Here is a 22,860-nt window from a genome sequence, read left to right as displayed (position 1 = left end):
GGGGCCACTGAGGCAATAGGGAGGGTCCTGGGCCGCGTCGGCTGTCACCGTCCTTCTCCGGCCTGCCCCCAACCCTGCCGCTGCCCTGCGAGTTGATGCCCAGCTGAGAGGGGGCCCGGGGCCAGGCAGACGCCCCTCTGGGTCTCCCTCTGTCACCATGTGAAGAAGCGCCATCCGCCTTCTAGGGCTGCCACGTGTCAGTATTTTTTTCCTGGGGGAGGGGAAGTTGCTGGAAGCCCCGTCAGGGATGGAGGACTCAGACCCCCTGGGCCTGGCCATCGGCACAAGAGCTGGGTGACCCCACAGCCTTCCTTCTGCTGTCCACCGCTGGCCGGCTTTCCGGGCCCACCTCCAGCCTTGACCGCCCCAGCCTCCTGTGTGGGCTCCTTGGACTGGGTCTTTTGGGACAATCTTGGCGGCTCTGTCCCTGGCCCCTGGGGGGGGCTACCTACTTTGGGCGCATTCTGATGTCAAATAACCTACAGCCCACCCCACCCCCACCCCGTGCAGGCAGACCCGGTTCTCCCCACCCCCTCACTGCACAAACCGGGAAACTGAGGCCAGCGAGGGCGTGGCCGGGACAAGCCGAGCAGCGGGCGCTCGGTCGGCGGCTCTGGCCACGGCCCCCGCCCTCACGGCCCGGGTGGGGGCGCCGGGCGGCGGAGGCGGATGTGGGCGGGCGGCCGGGCGGGGCGCGCGGGGCGGGGACGGGGCGGGCCGGCGGCGGCGGGACGGAGCGGCGGCGGCCGGCCCAGCGCGCGCGCAGCAGGCACCGGAGGACGCGAGCCGCGGCCGCGCACGAGCACCGGGCCCGCGGCGCGAGGCCCGCCCGACAGCGCCCGCCGCCGGCCCGCGCCGCCCCTGCCCGCCCCCGGCCCGGCCCGCGGGGATGCGGAGCGGCGCGCGCCGGAGGCCGCGGCCCGGCTAGGCCCGCGCTCGCCCGGACGCGGCGCCCGGTGAGTCCCGCCCGCCGCTGCCGGCGCCCGGATTTCCTCCCCGCAACGCCGCTTTGTTCCCGGCCGGCGGGGCCGGGGCGCGGGCCGCGCGGCCGGAATGGAGGCGCGGGAGCAGGAAGTGGCCGCGCGCGGCCTGGGCGGGGAGCGCGCGGGCCGGGCGGGCCGGGGGTGCGGGCCGCCGGTCCCAGCCTCCCTCATGACCTTGGGGAAGCGGCCCGCCGGCAGGCGAGGCCCGGGCCGGGGCGCAGGGGCGCGGCCAGTGCCGAGGCCGAGGCGCCCGTGAGTCGGGGGCTCCCCGGGCGCTTTCTGGGCGCCTGGCCAGCGCGTCCCGGTGCACAGGACGCTCGCGGGGGCCTTAGGAAAAGGCCAGCCCGGCCCTCGTTCAAGTTTGTGGGTGGGCCTTGGGAAGGAGACCTCAGCTTCCCATAGACAAAAAGTTGTCGGGGGTGGCGAGGTGCCCAGGCCAGCCCACAAAGGACTAACCTAGGCCCTGAGCTGCTTCCTGACCTGGGTGGGCTCCGGGGTGCTGCCCGCCCATGGCAGAGGCCCGGCGGGAGGGCGTCTGGGGCTTGGTCCCCAGACTGGGACTTGGGGGACAAACTCAGTGGGCAGTCCCTGAGTCCTGCCTGGGGTGGGGGACAGAGTGAGGCACCGGCCTGTGCTCCCTGGCCAGGGGGCCCCCATCTTCACTCTGCCGGCCTGGCTGTAAGCCACCCCTGAAAGCTCTGAGACCCCGAGTGAAGGGCTGGTGCTTTGGTGGGGGCTTGGCTCCCCGCACCCCACAGCTGAACATACACTTCACTAACCCGTGTCTAGGGGCAGAGGGAGGGGCCCTTTCAGAGGACAGACTATTTTTTCAAAGTGTGACTTTCATAATAGCAGCAGGCGCATACGCTCGTGGAGAAGGCAGTCCTGTGCAGGACGGCCCGGTGTGAGCTGTGTGTGCATATCTGTGCAGATGCACACCACCCCGTGTGCACAGATGTATTTTTATACACAGGCTCTCCACAGCTGTCAGACTCTGTCAACAGCAGGCCCTGCTCAGGCCCGGGTGGGGGTAGGGGGACCGGCAGAGGTCTTTGAGTCCAGCCCTCTGCCCCCAGGCCACGCCCACTCAAGTGTCACCGGAGCCCCCTGTGCCCAATGTGCCGGGGCTCAGAGCCCTGTCCTCGTGGGGCCGCTGAAGCCGGTGGGCACAGTGTGTCTTCCCTGAGCTGGCCGCAGACACAGGCAGTGGACGGGGTCTGACGCACCTATAAACTTAGCTTCAGATGATCAGCACAGAGCAGGCTGCTCCGGGGGTCCAGCCCCCCTCAGGAGGCCAGTGGGGTGGGCTGTGGGGACACCCGCCCTGGGATCCACTCCGGTGACCCTCAGGGGCCCCTGCCTGGCATGCGGGGTCTCGGGGCCTGCTCTCCCCAGTGCCCATCTGGGGGGTAGCAGTGGACCAGGGGCAGGAAATAGGTTTTGAGGGATGCTTAGGAGTTTGCCCCATGGGGGAGCAGTAGGGAGGGCTTACAGGAGGAAAGGCCAGTGTCTGCCCCTGGGGGCCACGCGGCGGGCGCCAGGGCCTCCGTGTCTGTGCCTTGCCCCCCCCACACACACTCGATGCCCCTTGAATGTCCTAATTATGGGCCTGTAACCACCCTGGTCTGGGTGCTTCTCACAGAGGCGGCCCGTCTGAACCTCTCTTTGTCCCCGGCGCCCAGTGCCGAGCCTGGTCCACAAGGGCCGAATGAATGAACCAGATTCAGGGCGGCAGGGACACCGTGGTTTAGGAGGAGCCCGGGGTTTTGGGGAGGGGAGGGCGGTTCACATCCCCCCTGGAGGGCTCTGGGCTCCCTTGTGCCAGCCGCCCGCACTTCCGGCCCTGCCTTCCTCGTATTTGAGTTTCTGCCCCTCCAGTGCGGGGCAGGGGTGCTGTGCTGTCCCCGGGGACTGCAGCCCAGTGGGTGGGGCCTGCGCATGGGGAGGGCAGGGGTGCCCTCGCCGTGGGCTGGGGCGGCCGAATGGCAGAGGGTCGGGCTCCCTGGAGGAGGCCTTTTCCAGGGCCGGGGTGCAGCTTTTGGGTGTGGGAGTGGTTGGTACAAGGGCTGGTTAGGTGAGGGACAGGGAGCTTTGATGCCCTTGGGTTTTGGGGGGAGGCCCGGGCCCGAGGAGCACATTGCCAGCACAGCGCCGTGCCTGCCGTGTGCGAGGGCACGGCGCCCTGGGGGCTGGGGGGCCAGGTCCTCTGGGAGTTGGGCCCAGCATTCCCTTCCCCCTCCCCCCCAGGCTGTGGGCGCTGGCTGGGTTCAGGGAGACCCTGCTGAGAGGAGTGACAGTGACGGCCTGGGCTGCTGGAGCACAGCGCCATGAACGACGTGGCCATCGTGAAGGAGGGCTGGCTGCACAAACGAGGTCAGTGCCCGTGGGCCAGGCCTGGGCGGGGGTCTGGGGCTTCTCTGGCGGTCTTGGTAGCTGTGGCCCAAGCCTGCTGTGCGGGGGCCGCCCTGGGACTCCTGGACCGGCCCGTGAGTGTCCTGGGCCCCAGGTCTCCTAGGACGTGTAGGGCATGGCCTCGTGGGACGCCCGGTGGGGACTGGAGCCCGCCCGGAGCCCGAGTGGCCGGCAGCGGAGCGGCCGCCTGGCCCGGCCCAGCTGGGGCAGGCGCTGTGGCTCCCGCCCCTCTTTCCTGGAAGGCAGTGAGGACGCTGGGGCCTGGCCAAGGCCTCGCTGCTGGCGGCCTGGGGCGCTGCCCGAGGGCTCCTGAGGGCAGGGCACGCTGCTGGGCCTGGCCCAGTGCCCGCCGCGGCCGGGCTGTGGAGAATGCGCTCCGGCCCTGGGCGACGGGCACGTTGGAGCTGGAGCTGGCTGCGCCAGGCTGCCCAGCCGCCCCTCGCCCAGGGCCCCGCGCCCACCGAGCGGCTCTGCCTGCAGCTTCGGGGCGGGACCCGAGGCCTTGGCCCCCCACCTCCTGCCCTGCCCACAGCCCCCTGCCCCGCCGCCCGCTCCACTCAGGGCAGCCTCTCCGCCCACGTGCCCGGGGCTCGTGCCCTCTGGCCGCGGGTGGGCGGGGGGCCAGGTGTCCCCCTCGTTCCCTTGTGTTCTAGGCCTGTTCCGCCCCTGAGGCTGGTGATCCTACGCCAGCCGGCCCGGCAGCCCCTCCCGCACAGGTGGCATGGGGTGTTCCCCCCAGGACCCTTCAGGCTGTTGCGGGGTGGGGGAGCCTCAGGTACAGATGGAGCAGACAGGGAGGCGCACAAAAGGGGCTGTCGTGGGTTTTGTGGGGTGCATAGAAGCTCCCCAGTAGAGCAGGGGAGCTGCAGGAACTGGGGCGGGAGGCAGAAGAGGGACAGAGGTGAGACATGGGGCGTGGGGGGCTGCAGAGAGCTCGAAGCAGGGGACCTCGGATGTGGTCAGCTCTGTGTTTTTAGAGCTGGCCCGGGCAGCTGTGGGGACAGCGCTCTGGGCCTTGGCTCAGGCGAGGTGGCCGCAGGGGCCCAGTCTGCCCAAGGCCGCCCGCACCCAGCCGCATCTTGATCTGCTCCCCCGGGCTGACCCTCTCCCCACTTCCTGGGAGCCCCACTTCCTGTGCTGGAGCGCCTCTGTCAGGCCCTGTGCTGTCCCCCTCACCTCCCAACCTTCTGGTGCTGGGGACCCCCCCCCCCCCACAGCCTGGCCCTGGCCCTCTGCTCTGTGTGGCTGCAGACGAGCACAGTCCCCGACGTGCGGTCAGCTCCTCCTCACCTTGGCACACAGTTGTTCACCGAAGGTCAGGCCATGGGCTGACCCAGGGGGCCTGAGCCTCGGGGCGGCCAGGGCCCCCGCCCACTCCTGGGGGTCTCGCACGGGGGTGCCCCTGTAATGCCTGGACGAACGTAGGTTGCCGGCCAGGGTGTGTGTCTTCCGAGGGGGCCGGGGACTGGGCGTCAGGCCCGAGGGCGTCCAGAGAGCTGGGTCTGACTCGATTCGTGTGCCCTGTCCCGCGTCCTTCCCCGAGGGCAAGTCCACTGAGCTCCTGGGCCTTGGTTTCCCAGCTGCAGAGTGGGAGTGGTGGGGGGGGGCGGGTGGGTAGAGAGACCCCCGCGCGGGGGCCGAGGCGGCGCTAGCCCCTCGCAGCCCGCTCTGGTCGCCGTGCCCCACCTGCCCTGCCCGCCCCGACTCCCCGAGGAAGGCCTGTCCTCATGGGTGCCCCTTATCTCCCGCTCCCCATTCCTGGGACCCCTGGGACCCCTGTGCATTGCAGGTCCGTCGGGCCCTGGCCGGCTGCCTCCACCTCGACTGCCACTGGCACATTCTCTCTCATCCTCTTGTCCGTCCTTTCGTTAGTCTGTTCTTCTCTACAAAAGTTTGGGCTCCCCCTGTGTGCGGGACCTCGGGGCGACCGGGCGAGGGGCGGGGGCCATGGTGGGTGGGAAATGCGTGGTTTGGGCTTAGCGCTCGGGGGATAACCAGGAAGACCCCGGGTTTGGGACGGGGGTACGTGGCGCCCTGTCCTGAGACGGGCGGGGGTGTCAGGGGGGCATGGGCACAGGTCCCGTGCAGGTCTGAGCCCCGCCCAGCAGGCGGGCGGTGGGCGGCCGGGCGAGCCTTCCCGTGCTCCTGCCTGGCGGCGGGGGGCACGCGGCGGCCGAGCCTGGAGCCGCCCTCACCCCGGGCCTGTGTCTCGCCGCCGTGACGGGAGGCCCCACCTCCGTGCTCCCCTGGGCCGCCCCGGCACGTCCTCCTCCCCCGGCCCCTGGCTGACCCGTCCTCCCTGCCCACCGCCTTTTGGGAAAGGGCTAGAGGAGGGGGTAGTGTGGGGCCCTTTGGGCCGGGAGGGGTGTTAGGTCTGGCCTGGGGTGGGCAGAGGCTCCGCCTGCAACTCTGGTCTGAGTCTCTGTCTCTGTCCCCTGCTCATGGTGCCCAGGCCTGGCCAGGGGTCAGAGCAGAGCCGGACGGGGTTGGGGGCTGTGACTAGTCTCCAGGGCCCAGCCCCTCGTGGACCCCGGGCCCGCCTCCTGCCCCCGTGGGTCAGCGTGCTGCCGTGGCCGAGGGCCTGTTCCTGTCCTCTCTGCACCTCTCCCAAGGACAGCCCAGGGCCTGGAGCACGGGGAGCAGTGGCCTGCAGGGCCCATCACAGTGGGAGTAGGGGCAGGGCGTCCGGTCCCACACAGCACGCGGACTCGGACCTGGGCTCCTCCCGCCCCCTGGGGAGGCAGACAGCCACCCTTGGGGAGAGACGCGGGGCCATGGCCAGGGTCCTTGCGCCGTGCGCTTCAGGCCGGAGCAGCCTGGGGGCTGGAGCTGGAGGTGGACGTGCCGCGGGACCCAGGCCGGCTCTCTGGGCCTCAGTGTCCTCGTGCGTCCGTGGGGAGCTGGTCCCCAAGAAAGCGGGATCAGGCTGCTGAAGACTCAGCAAGCACGAAGCAGGCGGGCCGGGCAGGCGGGGACAGGTGGGCAGACGTGCCTGAGGCCTGGGGTCCCCCTCACCCTGACGGACGAGCAGAGATGGCAGCCTTCCTGAGCCAGAGCAGGGCATCCCGAGTGACGGGCGACACCCGAGCTGTGGGCGGGACCCCGAGTGGCGGCAGCTGCGGCTTCAGCTCCGGCCGTCCCTGCTGGAGGCTGGTGGCGTCGGTGTTGCTCAGAAACGTGCATTTTCCGAGAATTCGTCTGTTTCGTGCAGTCCTGGCATTTGAAGGTTGACAATTGAAAAAGCTGATCCCACCCCAGGGTGTAGGGTCTGCGGCCTCCAGCCATCTTCAGGCCTGTGCCCTGGGCTAAGTCCGCGGCCCAGTCGGCGTGGCTGTTTTGGGGTGGCCCGTCCCAGCCCCCTCTTCCTGATGACTGCTGGGCGAGCTGCTCGGGCAGAGCCCGGGTCCCACAGGCCAGAGTCTGTGGTTTGTCCCCAAGCCGCGGACCAGGCGGGTCAGGAAAGGGGAGGAGGGCAGTGAGGTGCCGGGACACAGGGTGAAGGCAGGGGCTGTGGGTGGGGTCGGGAGTAGGGTGGGGGGCGCAGGTACCTGGGCTCAGACAGGTACGGCCGGCCAGCGGGACCCAGCAGGCAGCAGGCCGGGCCGTCCTCAGCAGACTGCGGTCCGGCACGCAGGGCTGAGGGGTGGGGTTGAAGAGAGCCCACCGGAAGCCGTCACCTGTGCAGTCTGCCGGGTGTCCACGGCACACGCGTGTTGCAGGAAGCGTGTGTCTGCACCTCAGTTTGGCGTCACCCCAGGAGTGGCACCCAGCGGGGTTGTGTTCACAGAGCTTAGTGAGTCCCCTTCCTGGGCGCCTCAGGCCCGCTGCCCCCGCCTGGAGCCTGGCGCTGGCACAGACCCTGCCCCGGCTCCAGGCCCTGCTGAGTTGGTCAGGTGCCCGGGTGGGCAGTGGGCTCCAGGGTCCGAGGCCCACCCCATAGGTGAGGCTGGGCCCTGCTTCCCGCCGTGACGCAGGCGTGACCTGCCTGCTGTGGCTCTGGGATGGGGATGTCGCGGGCCCCCACTCTGCGCCTGGTCCTGGGGTCCCCCTCGGGGGGTGTGGAGGGTGCAGCCTGGTCCCCGCTGGAGCAGGCAGCGCTTGCTGGGCAGACGCCGGGGGCAGTGGCTTGCGGAGCCCACTCTGAGCCCAGGGCCATGGGCCGCGCTGGGCTCGGCACCCGCGTCACAGCCCAGCGCCCCGTGGGGCCCCCCGCGCCCCTCCTGCACCTCGGTCTCCTCGACTGTCAGGCAAGGGACGGCCCAGGTCGCACCCCGGCTCACGTCCCCGCGTTCTCCTTGGTCCCCTCGGCAGTCTGTGTGACACCCCGTGTCCACGAGGGTCCAGAACTGACCCTGGAGCGGGCCAGTGCGGGGTGGCCAGGCCTGGGGGTGGGGCAGGTGCCGGGCCTCGGCCCTGAGGGACGCCTGGGGGGCCCGGGCCATGGCCATGGCCGTGGCCAGGCCGGGGCCGTGGGGCTGTTTCCTGTTTTGTGAGCATGTTGTGTTCTCCATTCAAAACAACAAAAGAGGAAGCTCGGGCTTCGTGTGTGGAGGGGTCACTGCCCGCCCGGGCCCCGGGCCCGCTGGTGTCCCCACGTGGGCGGCCCTCCAGCCCGCCTTCTGGTCGCTGGGCCGGAGCGGCGGGGCTCGCGGAGGGGCGGGCCCGGCACAGCCTCCGCTGAGCCCCAGCCAGACTGGGCAGCACAGTGCACGTTGCGAGAAGGGGAACTGAGGCCGGAGCGAGAGGGGGCCAGACGTGGGTGGCGTTGCCCCAGCCCCGTGCCGAGACCCTCCGGAGCCGGGGGCCCGGTTGCCTCGGGCCCACTCCTGGAAGGGCCGTGGGAGAGCAAGGCAGGGAGCTGGCTCGGCCGCCTGGCGTCCCCTCTGCCTGGCAGCCCGGCCAGGCGCAGGGCCAGCGCCCTCCCCGTGGGCCGTCCCGTAACCGGAGCTGGTGGCCGTCTCCGCGTCTGCTCCCAGGGCCCCCACCACGGGCAGACCGCTGCTCCCGGTGCTCGCCATGCCCAGCCCAGGCCCAGCCCCAGCCCGCCGGCCTCAGGAGAAGCCCCCAGAGCCAGGCCTGGCCCTGGGCAGGTTGGCAGAGGGCCTGGGAGTCCGGGCTCGGGCGGGCCGGGGCAGGGCGCGGCCCTGGCCAGCTCCTGGGAGCTGCGTGTCCCCCACTCACCCCTCAGCGCTTGCTCTCCTCGCGGCCTCAGGCGGCTCGTTGAGGAGCACCAGGCCTGCTGTTGGGGCTGCCGCAGGGGCTGCTGAGGTGCGGCCGCCAACTGGGGGCTTCGGGTGGGATGCCCAGGCGGGCCCCCCGCTGGTCTCCCCGGTGTCCTGGACGCCTGCCCAGAGGCCTCAGCCGGCCGTCAGTGGTGGGGGTCTTCAGGGCGGGAGGCGAGCGTGGGGCAGGCCTGGCGGGGGGCCCCCGGGCAGGTGAGGGGGCCGGGGTGTGGGAACAGCGCATCCACGGAATGCACATGGGCAGCCCGAGTCTGGGGAGGGCTGTGATGAGCTAGGCGGGGGCCAGGGGCGGGGCCGGGGTTGCCGGATGACGGGGTAGGAGCCGGGAGGACACAGCCTGCCCCCACGTCACCGAAGCAGAGGGGCTGAGAGCACTTCCTGCCCCGGGCATGGCTCTGAGTAAGGGCAGAAATAAATGAGAAACAGGCTGCGAGGTGGGGGCCTGCCCGGGAGGGCCCCGAGTCCTCACACCCCGCCCCCCACCTGCTCGCAGGGGTCAGGCCCATGCCCGCCCCAGGAGAGGGCCCTGGTCACTTAGGGAGAGGCTGGGGGTCACTTAGATGCAGGGGCGTGGCTCCCGGTGCCTCTGGCTGTTTTCAGGGAGGGGGTTGGTAGGGCTGGCACCTGTCACTGTCCTGGTCCCAGCTGCAGCCAGTGGCCAGAGCCTGGGGAAGGGCCCGCTGCCCCCCACCCTCTCCCAGGGGTGTTTGCAGGGTGGGCTCGGCCGTCCAGCCCCTCCCCTCCCTCTCCGGCCTCCTCATTCTGCCTGGAAGCAGGACCTTTCTGGGTTTTATTGGGTCCCTCTGGGTTTTCTTGGCACAGGAGCGGGAGGTGTGTTCCCAGGATAATGCTGTCCCCAAAGGTTCATGTCCTATGGCCTTGGGCCAGGACTGGGGTGTCAGGGGCTCTTTTCCTGAGGCCCATGACCCAAAGATCTAGCAGATGGGGAAACCTGGGGGCCCGGTAGGCCTGGGGGCTGCCCCCGCGCCCCACCACAGAGAGGCCCAGTACACATCGGTGGGGAGGGGGAGGGCGCCCACACAACCCCGAGCGGGGGGCACCTGGGCAGTGGGGCCGTGGCCTGTCAAGGGGTCCCCGTGCAGGCAGGCAGTGGCTGAGGGTCACTGCGCTGGCAGGGCGGGAGGACGAGGGGCGAGGCGGTGGGCGGGGGGCTGCTGGACCAAAGCGGAGGCTGCGTGGACCTAGCTGGGCAGGCAGCCCCCCGGGCCGCCCGGGACGCAGAGCCAGCGTGGTCAGCGGCTGGGGGGTGGGCGGGCGGAGGGCGGCCCTTCCTGGGCTGCGTGGGGGTGATGTGGGGTGCCAGGAGGAGGCAGGTTTGGGGCACGATGGCCAGCTGGGTGGGGCTTCCAGGTGGGGGTGTCCACGGGTGGGAAGGGGCACGCCGAGGCCCGGAACCAGGCGCGTCCCGGCACCAGGGTGCAGAGAGCAGCCCCCGCCCAGCCCGTCCGCTGAGCTTCAGTAGCCCTGGGCCGACCCCCCTCCCCCGCATCCCCCTGCTTCCTGAGTCGACAAAAGTCTACATGCGCGTTGGCCGTGGCCTTGGGGCCCGGAGCGCTCGCTGGCAGCACCAAAGCCCCGTGAAGTGGCAGGACCCGGGGCTCAGTCACCACCTGCCTCTGTGACCTTGAGAGCCCCACTCGGGCCTCAGTGTCCCCACGGGGCTGTGGGCACGGGGATCCCTGCCGGCCAGGCGGGCCCTCTGCCTCTCCTGGTGTCCAGACTGGCCGTTCCTGCTGTGCCCTAGTGAGGACCCCCCCCCCCCCCGAGTGCCGCCCTCGGAAAGGCTCAGTCCCCGAGCTCTCGCCAACAGAGGTGGGGCCGTGCCTTAGAGGGGGTGCGGCCCTCCCCACCCCCACCCTGGCTCCGGGGCCTTTGCTGGCAGGACAGGGACTTAGGGCTGGGGCCAGGCACAGGCGCAGGCCCGGCGGGCGGGGCCCCTCGGGGTGGCCGTGCCCTCCGCGCGCTCCGCGTGGCGGGCCGCGATGGATGGCCGCCGTCAGCCGGGCCGTGTGCTCGCCGCGCCGGGAAGGGGGCGGGGGCCGGCAGCTGTCGGCGCGATGGATGTGCGGGCGGTGGGGGACCGCGCCGTCTCCACCGCCGTCAGCTGGCGGTGCTCCCCGGGCCTGCTGGGGCTCGTGCGGCTGTGGCGGAGCAGCCCGCCGCCGCCTGGCGCCCTGCCAGCGCCTGCCTCTGCCGCGGCAAAGTGTTTATCCAGCAGTTTCCCCGAAAACTGGGGACTCAGACAGAACGTTCACGGAGCTCGGGGTGTGGCGGCCGGGTGGCTGTGGCCCAGGGGCCTCGCGCCTGGGCTGGGGGGGCTGAGGTGCCAGGAGGCACGGGAGGACAGGGCCGGGGCCCCATGCACGGTGTGCTGCCCCCAGGGCCGCCCACGGCACGTGGTCCCGGCCCAGGTCTGCTGCCTGGGTGCCTGGCCCCGCTGTGGCCTGGGACCTGTGGCTGGCAGGTGTGGCGAGGGCAGTTCTTGGCCTGTGCCCTGCCTGGCTTGTCCTCAGTGTGGCCTGTTAGGTGACATGGCTGTGGCAGGTCAGGGCTGTCACCGGGGAGTCCCCTCCCTGCAACCCCACCTGGAGTTGGCTCCCAGGACGATCAGGACAGTGGGAGGGGCGGCTGGGGGAGGGCACGTGGGGGCACTACGGGGCGGGGGGCCAAGGGCCTGAGGGGCAAGAGGAAGCGGGGAAGCCTGGGCTGGACATGGCGCCTGCTCGGCCCGTGCGCCCCGTCCCACAGGGCCCGCCTCCTGGGACCGGGAGCCCTGGCCACGGCGGGTGGCCTGGCGCTAAGCTCGGGGACAGCACAGTCCCTTCTCTGGCCGGGCGGTGCGGGCCCTGCCCCACTGCAGCTGGAGGCCAGGCTCCTGAGAGGACCCCAAGGCCCCGAGTCGCCCGCCGTCCGCCCCGCCTGCCAGCGGTTCCCCAGGCGGGTGGCCACCCGAGCTCTGCACCTCTGTGCGCTGTCTCCTGGCTGGGGAGCTGAGCCAGCGGAGACACGGGACCCCTCGGCCGTGGGGGGACCCCAGGGCTGTGCTGAGGCCCCGGGCAGGCTGCAGGGCCCTGGTCTGAGGTGTTGGCACAGGGTGGGGTGGGGGCCCTTCCAGTGTCTGGGCTGGGCGTTGGGCGTGACTGGCAAGGGTGGGGACGCCCTGGGCCGTGTTAGCCGGCTCTCTCTGCCCACCCGAAATCTCCCTGGCTCTGGGTGGGTGTCTGGCCCCAGGGGAGCGGTGTCCTGAGGGTGGACTTGGTCCCGTTTGTCACCTGCCACGTCTTTGCCTGGTGTGAAGGCTCCATGCCCGTCACTGCCAGCTGATGTGTGTCTGCCCGTCCCACCCCACTGTGTCCCCCAGGACTCAGGGCCGGTGGCAGCCCACAGGTATCCCGTGGCTAAGGAGACAGTGGTAGCCAGGCACAGGGGTGGTCTCCTCCTCCACTGGCCCCGTCCTGGGAGTGAGTGGGGCCCCAGGCCCCCTCTGTCTGGGCTGAGCTCATTCAGATGCAGGCCACGGCCCAGGCTGCAGCTGGCGCTGCTGGGGGTCCCCGAGGGACCGCCTGGCTGGCGGGAGCGTCCGCGAGACTGAAGAAAGGGGTCTGTGTGTCCCAGAGCCTCGGCCCGGGCCTCCCGGGCCCCAGGGTTGTCCCCGCCTGGGTCTGCCGGGTCGCCGCCCCCACCTGCAGTCCCACCTGGGTGTTGCCTGGCTCCTGGGCTCAGCCCCGTGGGCTGTGGGTGGGGGCAGCACAGGGTGCCCAGGGCCCGGTGGCGGGCGGAGGGCCCCGCCAGGCCCTCCTGGGCCTCGGCCTCTCTCTGGTGAGTGTCGCTTCCTTGGGATCCCCAGTTTTGGGTTGCAGAACCCTCCCAGCCCTGGGGTGGGCTTGTGGGGTGCAAGCTGGGGCGTGGCAAGCGCAGGGTCACGTGGCCCAGCAGCTCGGGCGGCTCCGTGGACCGACGGCCTGATGCGTGTGGGGAGACCAAGGCCCAGGCCGGGTGCAGGTCCGGCCACGTGGGGGCTGAGCCGGACCCCGAGCCAGCACGTGCCGTCGGCACGCGTGGGGTGGGCGCTGGGGCCGGCGGCAGCTGGTGCATCAGGATGGATTTTCGGGGCTGCACGGGTGAGGCGCTCATCCCGCTGCCGTTGGTTAGCGTCCCGGGGAGCGGCAGCTGGTGGGATGGGAGGCACTCCATCAGGGGCCGACAGCTCCAGACGCGAGCGGCGGGCGGCCAGCACGGCACGGGTGGGGAGGCCCCCGCCCCCCGAGCCCGCTCTGCTCGCGGCCGCCCGCTGCAGCGGCGGGGGAGGGGGCCCTGGGAGGCTGGTGGGTCCGTGTTGGCCTGGGTGTGGGGCCGCGCCCGGCCGGGGCAGGAGCCAGTGTCCGTCGGAGGTGGCAGGACCACAGCCTGCCCAGGCGCCTGTCTCCAGGCCTGGGGGGCAGAACTGGGCGGAGGGCCTGCTGAGTCCTCTTGGGGCGGGAGCAGGTGACTGGCCACTCCCTGGGCGTGCGGCGTCTGGGCTGCGTGGTGGCCCCCTACCTGGAGCCGGGACATGGCCTGGGAGGTAGACTCCCTGGGGAAGGGTCCTGGGGGTGGCCGGAGCCCCCGTCTCCCCCACGGCTCATTGTCCTGCGGCGTGAGGGCGGGGCCTCGGGGACCATCCCCAGAGGGGCACAGTGGGCAGGGCCTGGCACTGGCTGGGGGCAGAGTGGGGCGGGTGGTGGGGGTCCAGGATGGGTCCTTTGCTCCCGCCTGGAGCCAGGGACCCCAGGCTTTCCCGTCCATGGTCTGGCCCTCCTCTCGGGAGCCCACCAGCAAATCGTAAGTTCGCCTCTACTGTTCGAAGTCCTTGCTCGGCAAAATGTAAATGAGACGTTTTTCTGGGTGTCAGCATGAAAAATGACAGTCGCTCGAATTTCACAGAGGACATCTGCTCAGGTCCCGTGCGAACGCCTACTCAGGGCTGATGTCGCAGAACTTGGGGGGCACTTCGCCGTGTACCTGGCTGACCCGTGGCTGGGATGCGGGGCTCCAGGGCCGAGGACCACATGGCCTCCCCCGGGTCCGGCTTCACCGCCGTGCCCAGGACAGTGCTCCGGTGTCACACCGGCGATGGGGCTCTGTCGGGAGCGGCCAGCCCCGGGGGCGTGCTGCAGGCGGGTGACCCACGAGTCCCACTGAGTGGTGTCCGTCACCACTGGCTGCCACACTCCATCCTCTTGGCCAGGGCTCAGCCGTGGCGACCTGTCCTTGAGCCATTCACCACCGTGGCTGCCGTGGCCATCATCTGGCCAGACCCCCATGGCAGCTTGGCGCCACCTCCTCCAGGAGGGCCCTCTGCGCCAGGCCCTGCACCTGGGTCCAGGCTCCCACCTGGCCCCTTTCCCACACAGGTGGCACAGGCCCCACGTGGAGGTGGGTGGTGCCCGGGGCCCTGCCCGCCCCAGCGGGAGCCGGGAGCCGGGCGGTGCTCACACGCCAGGGCGTCCCGGGTGCGTCTGGCCCGGCGCCAGCCGTGGGGCTGTGGTGCGTGGGTCCGGCAGCCACAGCTCTCACGGCCGTGTGTTCTAGGGGAGTACATCAAGACCTGGAGGCCGCGGTACTTCCTCCTCAAGAATGACGGCACCTTCATCGGCTACAAGGAGCGGCCGCAGGACGTGGAGCAGCGCGAGTCACCCCTCAACAACTTCTCCGTGGCACGTGAGTGGGAGGCTGGGTGCCTGGCGGGGACGGGGCGGCCCCCATGCCGAGGCCCCCCTGGGCCTGTGTCTGGGGCCGGCAGCCGCCGGGGACCAGGCTAGGCAGTGCAAGCTCTGAGTAACCCCGGTGACAGGGTAGCAGCCAGCTCTGGCTGGTGGGGTCCCTGGGTGAGCCCCAAGGCTGGTAGCCCTGGAGACGTTCTGGGGTGCTGTTGCTCTGCAGGCTGTGGGGCCTGGCTGAGTGGGGACAGAGCCCACCCTGGGGCAGCCAATGGGCCAGTGCCCCCGGCAGGGCCAGGTGGAAACCTCCATGGCCTGTCTCTGCACGGCCCTGGGTTGGTGGGTAGGACAGGAGTTCATGCTTCCAGAAGCTTCTGGAACCTTCATCAACCCCGTGAAGTCTGAGGCCATCCCACTGGGTTCTCAGAGGCCATGGCCCCCCAGAGTGGTGTTTGCTTCTGCCCTCTGCTGGGCCAGGGCGGGGGTGGCACCCCACGTGATGCACAGGTGAGGGGGCCCGGGCGGGCCTGGGGCGTGCTCACAGCCAGGCCCTCTCCAGACTGTGTGCTGCCGAGGCCTCTTTCCGTCCCTGGTGGGGCTGGCGGGTGGGAGGCTGAGCCGGGCGGGCCTTCTAGCTCCGTCCCTGGTCCCGCGGGCAGGTGCGTGATGGGCTTGTTAACGGAGCCCGAGGCCTGTCTCCGGCTGCAGCCCGGGTGTGGGTGCAGCGCCTGCCATGGGGATCCCAGGCTCCGCCCCAGGTTCCTTCCGCATCCGTCTCCATCCTTTGACCAGCTCCACCTTGGCTGCCTGCTGGCTCCCCAGCTTGCCAGACCCCACGTTCTGGTCCAGGGGCTCAGGATGTAGCACAGGTGGGCTGTCTCCAGGCTGATGGGGAAGGACCCTGGACGCGTGCCTGCAGGGGTGTGGAGGCAGAGCCGTCCTGGCCCCTTGGCTGTCCTGCCCAGGCTGCAGGACGAGGGGCACGGCCAGCGGAGCCACCTGGGGGCTGCTGGAGGCGGGGGGAGCAGAGCGGCTGCCGCCCAGGGTCCCAGGCTGGGGGCCTTCCCGGGGAGGTTCCTGTGAGCTCTGAGCCCCACCCCCGTGCCTCGTGCCTCAGCCAAGCAGTGGGCAGAGCGGAGGCCTGAGCGAGGGGACATGGAGGAGCCAGACCCGTTCCCGGCGCCCTCGCGGCAGCGTGGGAGGCCTCGGCTATGCCGGGGCCTCAGGGCTCCAGAAGGAAGCTCGGCCAGTCACTGGGGGCGAGGACCCTTGGGAGTTCTCCCCAGGCCGAACGCTTGGCGAGGGGCTTCTGCAGAGGCACACGGGAGGTGGGCACCGGCCGGGAGCTGACCAGTGCTGGGGGGGTACTTGAAACCAGGGTGGGGGCCTCCGGGGCCCTACCCGGGGGCCAGAGCTGTGCTGGACAGGGAGGTGGCATGTGGGGTTGCTGTGACTGGGGGAGTTTCCTCGGGGACGGATTCCAAGGGGTGGCCGGCTGTAAGCCAGGCCGCGGGCGAGGGGGTCTGGCGCTTGGGTTGCAGGAACACCCGGTGGGCTTGGGCGGGAGGGAGGTGGTGCACGGGGGCCGCGGAGGCCGGCCCGCCAGCCCTGTGCTGACACGGGCCACCCTGCCACGCACTGGCCCCAGGCGCCCCTGGGCCCCGGGCCCGGCAGAGCCCGGCGGGGGCTCCCCATTGCCAGGGCCCAGGCTCTGGAAGCCCTGGCCCTCCCCACAGCCCCGCCCGCCTCTGGCTGGGCCAGGCCAGCCTGGGACCCCTCCCTGGCCCCCGCTCTCGTTGATGCCCCTCAGCGCCTGGTGCATCCCCACAGCCCCTCAGCAGCAGGTGTGTGATCCAGGTGTGTGTGATTCAGGTGTGTGATCCAAGTGTGTGCTCCAGGGATGTGTGACCCAGGTGGCGCATCTCCAGCTGTGTGTGTATCCCAGGTGTGTGCATGCCCCAGGTGTGCGCATGCATCAGGTATGTATGCTCTAGGTGTGTGTGACCCAGGTGGTGCATCTCCAGGTGTGTGCCTATCCCAGGTGTGCGCATGCCCCAGGTGTGTGCGCTCCAGCTGTGTGTGTCCTTGGTGTGCGTGATCCAGGTTGCGTGATCCAGGTGTGTGTGATCCGGCTGTGTGCATGCTCCAGGTGTGCGTGCCCCAGGTGTGTGCATGGCCTGGCACACAGTGGGGGCGCAGAGACTGGCGGCAGGGCCAGGGGAGGGGCGGCATAGTGTCCCGGCCACTTCACAAGGAGGAAAACAGGAGCATGGGGGTTGGATAGGTGGGGCTTTCCAGGGCGGGCGGGTGGAGCTGGGACACGAGCACGCGGCGCTCACCTGGCGCTCACCTGCCGGCCCACCCCCAGAATGCCAGCTGATGAAGACGGAGCGGCCTCGGCCCAACACCTTCATCATCCGCTGCCTGCAGTGGACCACGGTCATCGAGCGCACCTTCCACGTGGAGACGCCCGAGGAGCGGTAGGTGGCGGAGAGGCTGCCCCCCTCTGCTCGGGGCACCTCGCTCCCCAGCATCCCTGTGCCCGAGCGGCTGTGGCCGGCCCGGGCCGTGGGTGGGAGGCCTCCTCTGGGCTGCCTCTGGGACTGGGGGTCGGGGGTGCCCCGGGCCATGGCGGGGCCTCACCTGAGCGCCCTGCAGGGAGGAGTGGACGACCGCCATCCAGACCGTGGCCGACGGGCTCAAGAGGCAGGAGGAGGAGATGATGGATTTCCGGTCGGGCTCGCCCAGCGACAACTCGGGGGCCGAGGAGATGGAGGTGTCAGTGGCCAAGCCCAAGCACCGCGTGGTGAGGCCCGCCCCGCACCTGTGCAGGGCCTGGGGCTCACAGGGCCCATGGGCACTGGCCCTGGGAGAGCCTCGGGGCTCGGGGACCCTAACCCACCTGCTCCCTCGCGGCTCCCTCCCTGTGGGCAGCACAGTCTGACCGTCAGAAGCCCTGTGTCAGAACTGAGGAGGGGCCGCCAGGGTCCCAGAAAGCCTGGGCGTTGTCACCCCCACCATCCTCCCGAACCCCAGTGTTCCGAGTTGGGGTGCATAGCCCCACGTTGTCCTGCGAGCTACAGACCCCCCGTGACCCCACCGGGCCCGGCGCCCGCTGCCCTGACCACGCCGCTGCCCCGCAGACCATGAATGAGTTCGAGTACCTGAAGCTGCTGGGCAAAGGCACCTTCGGGAAGGTGATCCTGGTGAAGGAGAAGGCCACGGGCCGCTACTATGCCATGAAGATCCTGAAGAAGGAGGTCATCGTGGCCAAGGTGGGTGCCAGGTGGGGGCCGGGGCTGGGGCCGGGGCCGGGGCCGGGGCGGGGGCCGGGCGGGGGCCGGGGCCGCGCTCACCGGGCCTGTCTTCCAGGACGAGGTGGCGCACACGCTCACGGAGAACCGCGTCCTGCAGAACTCCCGGCACCCCTTCCTGACGGTGAGTGGCCCGGCTGCCTGGCGCTCCCGGCTGGGCCTCCAGGACCCCGCATGGGGCTCGGTGTGGGGCCGCCTGCCACCGAGCCGGCGGGCTGTGCCAACGGGGGCGGGTGACCTGGGCTGCCCTCTGCTCTGCTCGAGCCCTCGGCCCCAAACTGCTCATAGCCACCTCCCGCTTTTCCAGTGGGGCTCAAGCCAGGATGGGTCCCTCTCTGGGAGACTCAACCCAGGAGGAGTATCTAGGAAACTTTAGCCTCTGGGCATAGCAAGGAATTAGCTAGAAGGTGCTTTGCCAGGCAAGGGCTGGTTGTGGAGGGCGTCGCGAGCTGGTCAGCAGCTGGTTGGGTGGGCCCCGGTCCCCTAGGAGGCATCGGGATTCAGGTCCTGGTGGCTGGGCCACTGCCCAGGCCCCCCAGGCCCCGTACCCTCTGCTCAGCTCCAGCCGCACACATACGGGTAAGAGTCGGGCACTGCCAGTTCTTCCGGAGCGAGGCTGCCCGTGGGCGGCTCTGCCTGGAGGATGCCCTCTGCTGGCCGGCTTCTGAGGTGCTCGCTCCCCCAAGACGGGCCGTGGGCCCCACGTTGCTCACCCTCGGAGCCCGGCCTGTGGGGCAGTGTCGCGTCCAGCTGTGCCCAGCTGTGGTCCCCGCCCTGTACCCCTCGCAGGCCCTGAAGTACTCCTTCCAGACCCACGACCGCCTCTGCTTCGTCATGGAGTACGCCAACGGCGGCGAGGTAGGGGCTGGCCCGCCCGCCTCGGGGGCCCGCCGCAGCGCAGGGGCAGTGCGGCCGCTCGGGGGCCGGGGGGCGGGTGCCCGGCGGCTGCGGCTCAGGCTCCTCGTCCCACAGCTGTTCTTCCACCTGTCGCGGGAGCGGGTGTTCCCCGAGGACCGCGCCCGCTTCTACGGCGCCGAGATCGTGTCGGCCCTGGACTACCTGCACTCGGAGAAGAACGTGGTCTACCGCGACCTCAAGGTGGGCGGGGATGGGGGCTGGGGGGTTGGGGGCCGGGGAGCAGCAGGGCCGGGGGGCCGTGGGCTGGGGGGCTGAGGGGTCGGGGGCCGGGGAGCAGCAGGGCTGGGGGCCGGGAGGCTGAGGAGTTGCGGGCCGGGGAGCTGCAGGGTCGGGGGCTGCAGGGCGGGGGGCCGGGGCCTGGGGTGCTGGGGCCCAGGCTGACTGGAAGCCGCCTGCCCGTAGCTGGAGAACCTCATGCTGGACAAGGACGGGCACATCAAGATCACTGACTTCGGGCTGTGCAAGGAGGGCATCAAAGACGGCGCCACCATGAAGACCTTCTGCGGGACCCCCGAGTACCTGGCCCCCGAGGTGCGCCCGCCGTGTGCCCCCGAGCCCCCCGCCCCCGTGCCCGGCAGCCTGTGACACGTGCCCGGTCCCCAGGTGCTGGAGGACAACGACTACGGCCGGGCGGTGGACTGGTGGGGGCTGGGCGTGGTCATGTACGAGATGCTGTGCGGCCGCCTGCCCTTCTACAGCCAGGACCACGAGAAGCTCTTTGAGCTCATCCTCGTGGGCGAGATCCGCTTCCCGCGCTCGCTGGGCCCCGAGGCCAGGGCCCTGCTGTCGGGGCTGCTCAAGAAGGACCCCAAGCAGAGGTGAGCGCAGGCCCCTCGAGCCCCCCCTGCGGCCCCCACACGTGTGACAGCCCCTGCCCACCTGGCGCTCCGTGCCGGCTGCGGCTCAGCCAGAGCCGTGTGTCCCCCACCCCGGGACACACGTCCTCGTGCGATCGCCCGGTCACCCCGGGACATGCTCCTGCTGCACCGTCCCCACCCAGGACACACGTCCCGTTGTGCTCGCCCACCACCCTGGGACACCCGTGCTCAAGGCACCGTCCCCGCCCTCTGTGCCGCCCCCGCCGCCCCCAGACTCCGTGTCCAGCGCCGCCCAGTGGCCTGGGTCCCGGGCGGGCCGGCGGCGCCCACACCACGGCCCCGTGTCCTCCGCAGGCTGGGAGGGGGCCCCGAGGACGCCAAGGAGATCATGCAGCACCGCTTCTTCGCCGGCATCGTGTGGCGGGACGTGTACGAGAAGAAGGTGGCGCCCGCCGGTCCCGCCCCACTGCACCCCGGCTCAGGCTGCATGTCCCCCAACGCCACAGGCTCCTTCCTTGTCCCCCCTCCCCGGGGAGCTGTGAGCACGTGGACTCCCGTGTCATACTCCCTCAGGTCCGGGCTGACCTCAGTCCCCCCTGCAGCTGCAGGAAGGGCTCACACCTGCTTACCGGCACGTGAGGGTTGCCCACCCCCAGGAGTGAGAAGCTGCTTCCCACACATACCCCTTCCTACACGCTGCCCTTCACCCTCTGGGGGCCCTGGGAGCCCCAGGCGCTGGCCTAGGCGGGTGGGTTGGCCTGACAGGCTCTGGAAGGCTGTACCTGGGTGTGCTGGGTACCCCGTCACTGAGCACGCCTCCACTAGGCTTCTAGCCCGCTCCTCGTCTGCAAGCCACACACAGCTGGCAGGTCTCCTGTCCTGCACGACGGGGCACCTCCAGCCTGCTCAGCTCCAGCCCAGGCCCCGGCCCCCGGGCCTGCCACTGCCTGGCCCTCCGCTCCAATGGCTGTTTCCACCCAGCCTTGAGCCAGCACCCCGCTAGCTTACGAGGGGCAGCCTCAGGGCGTGACCTGGAGTTTTGGGGGTGCTCGCCTACAGCACCTTCTCGTGCACACATCCTTTCACAGTCACCCCACGCACGGCCTGGGTTACAGTCCTGTCGGAGCCGGGCTCAGCTGGGCCACCTCCTCTGTGAGCTGTGCATGGGGTTGGATGGGCCCCTGGTGGCAGTCGAGGGGCGAGGCCGCGGAGCTGATGTGGATGGAGGCCTGGCCTGTCCCCGCCCCCTGGGTGGGAAGATGGGCAGGGAGGCCCCTGGATCCCGTGTGGTTTGGGGGACACATCACGGCATGGGCCCTGACTGGCTGCTCCTTCACCCCTGCGCAGGGCTGTGGCGGGTCCCTGAGCCCCACCCCCTACCTGGCTGGCACTGGCCTCTGCTCACTGGGCCCATGGGCCCGCTGCACGGGACTGCCTCTTGCCAGCCCAGGAGGGTCAAGGGAGCAAAGGGGTGTGACTGCCCTGTCATGCATCATCCAAGCGGAAGCCACGGGCAGTTGGGCCGAGTGGGTTTGGCCAGGAAGGGGTGTGAGCAGCACCCATCGGCCCCCACCCCAGTGTTGAAGAAAGCCAAAGGAGAGAAACGGCTCATCCTCTCCTTTCTAGGGGCAGGGGGTCCTGCACCCCGAGTCTCCTCCCCAGAGCTGTGGGTGGACGAAGGCCGGGGCAGCCCAGAGACACTGCGGGGGGCACACGGGGCGCTTCTCGGGGGGCTTGGCCCCGGCGCGGCGGTCGGGGCTGGGTGCGGGGCGCGCAGAGCTGCCTGGAACCTCCCGTTTCCTCCACAGCTCAGTCCGCCCTTCAAGCCCCAGGTCACGTCAGAGACGGACACTAGGTACTTTGACGAGGAGTTTACGGCCCAGATGATCACCATCACGCCACCGGACCAAGGTGGGGCCACCTCCCAGCACCCCCGGGTGACAGGAGAGCTCAGGCTGTCCTCGGGCAGGCCTGCGGTGGGAAGGTCTCTAGAGGGTGGTGGTCGGGACAGGAGGACCGCTGTCCTCGTCCCCAAAGCGAAGGGGCGGGGGCTCCGAGTCCAGATGTGGCGTCTGGGAGGCGAGCCTTCGGGGGCCTGCGAGGTCCCCCGGGCTGGGTCCGGGGTCTGAGCCTCACCTCCCCCCCACAGACGACAACATGGAGTGCGTGGACAGCGAGCGGAGGCCCCACTTCCCACAGTTCTCCTACTCGGCCAGCGGCACGGCCTGAGGCGGGCCAGCCGGGCTGCTGGCAGAGACGCCACACGGGCGGCCGCGTGCGGGACGGCGGCCTCGCTGGCCGCGTTGGGGACCGCTGTTCTGCCGTTTTCTTAATTTATTTCATCCAGTTCCCCAGCCGTGGCCTCGGCCCTCGGAACACCGAGATTCACGGAGGAAGCGCGGACGGCTTCCCCAGCCATGTGCAGTGGGGATCTGAGTGCGCCCTGCCTGGGGCCCCTCAGCCCCCCGCCAGCGGTCCCCGGGCGTCGCCTCTCGGCCCAGACCAGAGGCACCAGCAGCAGCCCGGTTGTGTGCTGGCCTGGCTTCCTGTCCCGGGGGGTGGGGGGGACATACGGCAGCCATTGCGCTAAGGCCACAGGACAGTGTCCCGAGGTGGGGCCTGGGGTGGGCAGGGCCAGGTTCGACCCTGGGGACAAGAACAGTCGGGCTCTGTTGCCGCCTCTCACTGTCCCGTGCACCTGGGGTCTAAGCTCAGAGAGGAAGGCCCCCTCCCTGGTGGGACTCGCGCCGAGGCTCCGCTGGCACTTACCTTTGCCCGGCCCCCCCGCCCCCCGCCCGCCGCTGCGCTGCCCCCTGCATTTTTTACATTCAACTTAGTATTTTTACTATTATGATATGAGACTTTCCCTCCAAATTCTTCAATAAAAATGGCTTTTACACCTTGTGGCTCGTTCTGCTCGTGGGGAGCCCCCATCAGGCCGCAGGACTACCTGTGAGGGAGGATGTCCCTCCCCAAGCAGGACGTGCTGGAGGGGTGTGCCTTGATTTCTTGTCCCTACTGGCTTTGCCCCGCCCCATGGCCCCTGAGGAGGCCACCCAGGCTACATGGCCACCTACCTGCCAGGAACGACCCAGCGGCGTCCAGAGCTGGCCAAGGTCGCGGCAGCTGGGAGGGCTGAGGGTCCCCTGAGCCGCGCCAGAGGTGCTGTGGGCGCCACCTGGTGGCTGCCCAGCAAGTAACAGGTGGATGCCAGGCCTTATCCGTGCCCCAGCTGGGCTGGCCAGGATGCCTCCCAACTCCATGCACCCCTTCCACAGAGGGGTGCCTGTGAGGCGATGGGGTGGGCGACAGTCCGGGCCTGGGGGCATGTCCAAAGCAGCCGCGGTCCTTCGGGCAGGCCCGTATCTCAGTTTTGACAGGCTGTGAATCACAGCGCACCAGCGACAAATGTGCAGCTTTTTTGCAAACCACAAACACCAAACGTTATGCAG

General features: G+C 70.4%; 1 protein-coding gene across 1 annotated transcript; it reads left to right on the top strand.

The window, feature by feature from the left end:
* Positions 1-833: 833 nt before the first annotated feature.
* On the top strand, positions 834-22,312 carry AKT1 (AKT serine/threonine kinase 1). Its single transcript, XM_036239471.1, has 14 exons — positions 834-956; positions 3,231-3,356; positions 14,231-14,359; positions 16,727-16,838; positions 17,017-17,164; positions 17,502-17,633; positions 17,731-17,796; positions 18,462-18,530; positions 18,645-18,770; positions 18,993-19,121; positions 19,194-19,408; positions 19,763-19,850; positions 21,217-21,319; positions 21,558-22,312. Exons 2-14 carry the CDS (start codon positions 3,311-3,313, stop codon positions 21,635-21,637), a joined length of 1,443 nt encoding a protein of 480 aa, XP_036095364.1. The 5' UTR covers positions 834-956; positions 3,231-3,310; the 3' UTR covers positions 21,638-22,312.
* The last annotated feature ends 548 nt before the right edge of the window (positions 22,313-22,860 follow it).

The sequence above is a fragment of the Rousettus aegyptiacus genome, unplaced genomic scaffold (assembly GCF_014176215.1).
Source record: "Rousettus aegyptiacus isolate mRouAeg1 unplaced genomic scaffold, mRouAeg1.p scaffold_m13_p_3, whole genome shotgun sequence".
NCBI lineage: Eukaryota > Metazoa > Chordata > Mammalia > Chiroptera > Pteropodidae > Rousettus > Rousettus aegyptiacus.
The sequence above is the reverse complement of the archived record's forward strand: the minus strand, read 5'-3'. Positions and strand labels throughout refer to the sequence as shown.

Coding starts and splice junctions, on each gene's coding strand:
- AKT1 (XM_036239471.1), top strand. CDS start 3,311: ATGAACGACGTGGCCATCGTGAAGGAGGGCTGGCTGCACAAACGAG. Junction 17,634..17,730: donor AGGAGGTCATCGTGGCCAAG/GTGGGTGCCAGG, acceptor CCTGTCTTCCAG/GACGAGGTGGCGCACACGCT. Junction 17,797..18,461: donor CCCGGCACCCCTTCCTGACG/GTGAGTGGCCCG, acceptor TACCCCTCGCAG/GCCCTGAAGTACTCCTTCCA.